A 3,791-nucleotide genomic window follows, 5' to 3' on the forward strand; every position below is an offset into this window, starting at 1 on the left:
TAGATTTATTATTTGGACATAATTAGGATTTTCGGGTAAAACCGAACCTATTGGGCCTAAACGATTGTCGGGTTTTTGGTGTGGACTTGGGCTTCACTAAATGAGATTTAAATGAAAGCCCAAGACACATTTTTAGTGCCCAATAACAAGTATGGACCAGCCAAAATATTGGCTTTATGAAAGTCAATATTTTCTTTTAGTAATTGGAGTTATTTCCTATTATATAAAAGTGAAAGCATGGACAAAGAGAATAAGTGTGTCTCCACACTATTATTTTCAGATTTGAGAGAGAGAGAAAGAAAGAGTTCTCTCTTGGTCCATTACCAAATTAAAGGAAAGAAGAACACTTGCATAATTTCTTCTTTTCTTTCATCTTTCTTCATCTCTTGATTCACTTGGTGAAGATCCTTAGAGGCCATATCCTTTTGTGGCTTTACTTGTTACATCAAAGAGAAGATTACAAGCACAAGAAGGAGTACAAGAAGGAGTTCTTAATCCAAGGTGCTTCAAGGTGGAGGAAACACACACAAGGAGAGATCAAGGAGAGGAACTTTGGTGGTTCACTTGGATCGGATTGAGATCACGCTCCAAGGGTGAGTAGAACATAAACTCCCTCTTTGTTCTTCCTTACTATGCATGCTATGTTTATATACATATCACAATAAGCCAAGATCATGGGTTAAAGGAATGGATTTTATGTTTAGTTAGTAGTTTAATGGTTAAACTAATTCCGCACTAATTAAAAAGTTTTGAAATCCATCTATTCCTTCAATATAAACATAGCATGCATAGTAAGGAAGAACAAAGAGGGAGTTTATGTTCTACTCACCCTTGGAGCGTGATCTCAATCCGATCCAAGTGAACCACCAAAGTTCCTCTCCTTGATCTCTCCTTGTGTGTGTTTCCTCCACCTTGAAGCACCTTGGATTAAGAACTCCTTCTTGTACTCCTTCTTGTGCTTGTAATCTTCTCTTTGATGTAACAAGTAAAGCCACAAAAGGATATGGCCTCTAAGGATCTTCACCAAGTGAATCAAGAGATGAAGAAAGATGAAAGAAAAGAAGAAATTATGCAAGTGTTCTTCTTTCCTTTAATTTGGTAATGGACCAAGAGAGAACTCTTTCTTTCTCTCTCTCTCAAATCTGAAAATAATAGTGTGGAGACACACTTATTCTCTTTGTCCATGCTTTCACTTTTATATAATAGGAAATAACTCCAATTACTAAAAGAAAATATTGACTTTCATAAAGCCAATATTTTGGCTGGTCCATACTTGTTATTGGGCACTAAAAATGTGTCTTGGGCTTTCATTTAAATCTCATTTAGTGAAGCCCAAGTCCACACCAAAAACCCGACAATCGTTTAGGCCCAATAGGTTCGGTTTTACCCGAAAATCCTAATTATGTCCAAATAATAAATCTAATTAATTATTTGGTCATAACCAACTCTTGTTTAATCTTCTTCATATACAATCTCAATGATCCACTTATATGGTGTGCGATCTCTTAGGTTCTAATTAACAAGGCAGTGAAGTTTATAGAAACCATTCTATTTTGTTTACGAATCAAAAACTCCATTTTTGATTCTCCCTTGTTATTAGGATTATAAATGTTTATTAATCCTCGGGGACTTCACAAGTCATGAGTGACGTCTTGCAACATATCATGACTACCCTAGTTAATGTAGAATGACAAAGAACCTATTCAATTGGAATTACAATACAATACGGTCCTTCTCTAACACTATGTTCTAAATCACATCATCGGGGTATGGAATTGATATGTCAATCCCCTAATGTGATTTTCATTCTTATGTGATTCTTAGAATGTGATTAAAAACTCCTTTTTAATCTCATTCAATGCTTTGGCCAAAGACTCATTGAATCACATCTTTGAACATACACCTTATTTACTTAAGGATAGAGATTCCTTATTGTACACTCACATGTCTCCATGACCGAATTGATTATACCAATGAATGCATCTATTATATCCATTAAGGGACACAATATTATTGCATCATCAAGAAATAATCAATTCACTCATAAGACAACTATGGTGTCTCAGGTCAAAGGACTAATTTGTATTATTGCAATTTAGAGTTCAAGTTTGACATGTAAGTAAGACTCCATACAAGAACTCTAACGATCGCGTTCAGTGTACTCTTTAAATTAAGAGCACCCACATACTTGTATTAGTGTCTCCACACAAATGACAAGAGACATATCATCCTCCATATTGAGCATACATAGTATGTGCTAGTCTTTCCGGATTATCAATGTCCAAGTGATAATCCTATGACTAGGAACCTTTTAGGATAAGAGTGTGAAAGAGTAAAGGTCTCACACATCTAACTCTTTAGATTACTTTCTCTTTAACTCATATTCCTTGGACCTTGTTCAATCAAATATCAAATATAAGCAATGAACAATAAACTTGCCCTTTTGATTAATAATAATTACAATAATAATTACATCAAAATGATTGTTTTAGGACACAATTCCTTCAATCTCCCACTTGTACTAAACCCAATCAGCCATGAAACGTACACCCATCTTCTCAAGATGTTGTTCTAGCTTTGCTTGTGATAAAGGCTTAGTGAATGGATCCGATATGTTATCAGTAGATTCTACTTTGAGAATGTTAATGTCTCCACGATTAACAATCTCCCTTATGATAAGGAAGCGTCTTTCGATGTGTTTGGATTTTTGATGAGACCTTGGTTCCTTGGCTTGAGCAATTGCCCCATTGTTGTCACAATAAAGTGGAATTGGTGACTCAATGGTAGGAACAACATCAAGTTCAGTGATGAACTTTTTTATCCAAACTGCTTCCTTTGCAGCATCAGATGCTGCAATGTATTCTGCCTCAGTAGTGGAATCTGCAGTAACGCTTTGTTTGCAGCTTCTCCAATTTACTGCACCTCCATTCAAGGTGAAGACAAACCCTGATGTGGATTTTCTGTCATTCACATCAGATTGAAAATCTGAGTCTGTGTATGCTTCCACTTGCAACTCTGATTGCAAATCACCACCTCCATAAACGAGGAATAAATCTTTAGTCCTTCTCAAGTACTTAAGGATATTCTTAACAGCATTCCAGTGTTCTAAACCTGGATTGGACTGATATCGACTAGTTATGCTTACGCCATAACTGATATCAGGTCTTGTGCATAGCATCGCATACATGAGGCTCCCTATTACAGATGCATATGGGATCTTGCTCATCTTTTGCACTTCCTCAATCGTTTGTGGGCACATTTTCTTAGAAAGGTGAATGCCATGTCTGACAGGCAGAAAACCCTTCTTAGATTGTTCCATGTGAAATCTATTCAGCACTTTGTCTATGTACAAGGATTGAGATAATCCAATTAATCTCTTTGATCTATCTCTATAGATCTTTATTCCTAATACAAAGGCAGTTTCTCCAAGATCCTTCATAAGGAAGGTCTTGGACAACCAAACTTAATTGAAGATAACATTCCTACATCATTCCCAACAAGTAGGATGTCATCTACATAAAGTACAAGGAACACAACAACACTCCCACTGACCTTCTTGTAAACACAAGGTTCATCCATATTTTGTGTGAAATCAAAAGATTTGACTGCATCATCAAAACTGATGTTCCAACTCCTTGAAGCTTGCTTATATCCGAATAGATTTAACCATGGCAACAGGAGAGAACGTATCTTCATAGTCAATGCCCTCTCTTTGCTTATAGCCCTTTGCCACCAACCTTGCTTTGTAGGTTTCTATTTTACCATCTGAACCTATCTTTTTCTTGAAGACC

General features: G+C 36.2%; 1 protein-coding gene across 1 annotated transcript; it reads right to left on the reverse strand.

Annotated features, from left to right (window-relative positions):
- Positions 1–2,521: 2,521 nt before the first annotated feature.
- LOC121051347 (secreted RxLR effector protein 161-like) lies at positions 2,522–3,364 on the reverse strand. The gene has a single exon (XM_040513619.1). It carries the CDS (start codon positions 3,317–3,319, stop codon positions 2,522–2,524), a length of 798 nt encoding a protein of 265 aa, XP_040369553.1. The 5' UTR covers positions 3,320–3,364.
- Positions 3,365–3,791: the final 427 nt, after the last annotated feature.

The sequence above is a fragment of the Rosa chinensis genome, chromosome 2, assembly GCF_002994745.2.
Source record: "Rosa chinensis cultivar Old Blush chromosome 2, RchiOBHm-V2, whole genome shotgun sequence".
Lineage (NCBI taxonomy): Eukaryota > Viridiplantae > Streptophyta > Magnoliopsida > Rosales > Rosaceae > Rosa > Rosa chinensis.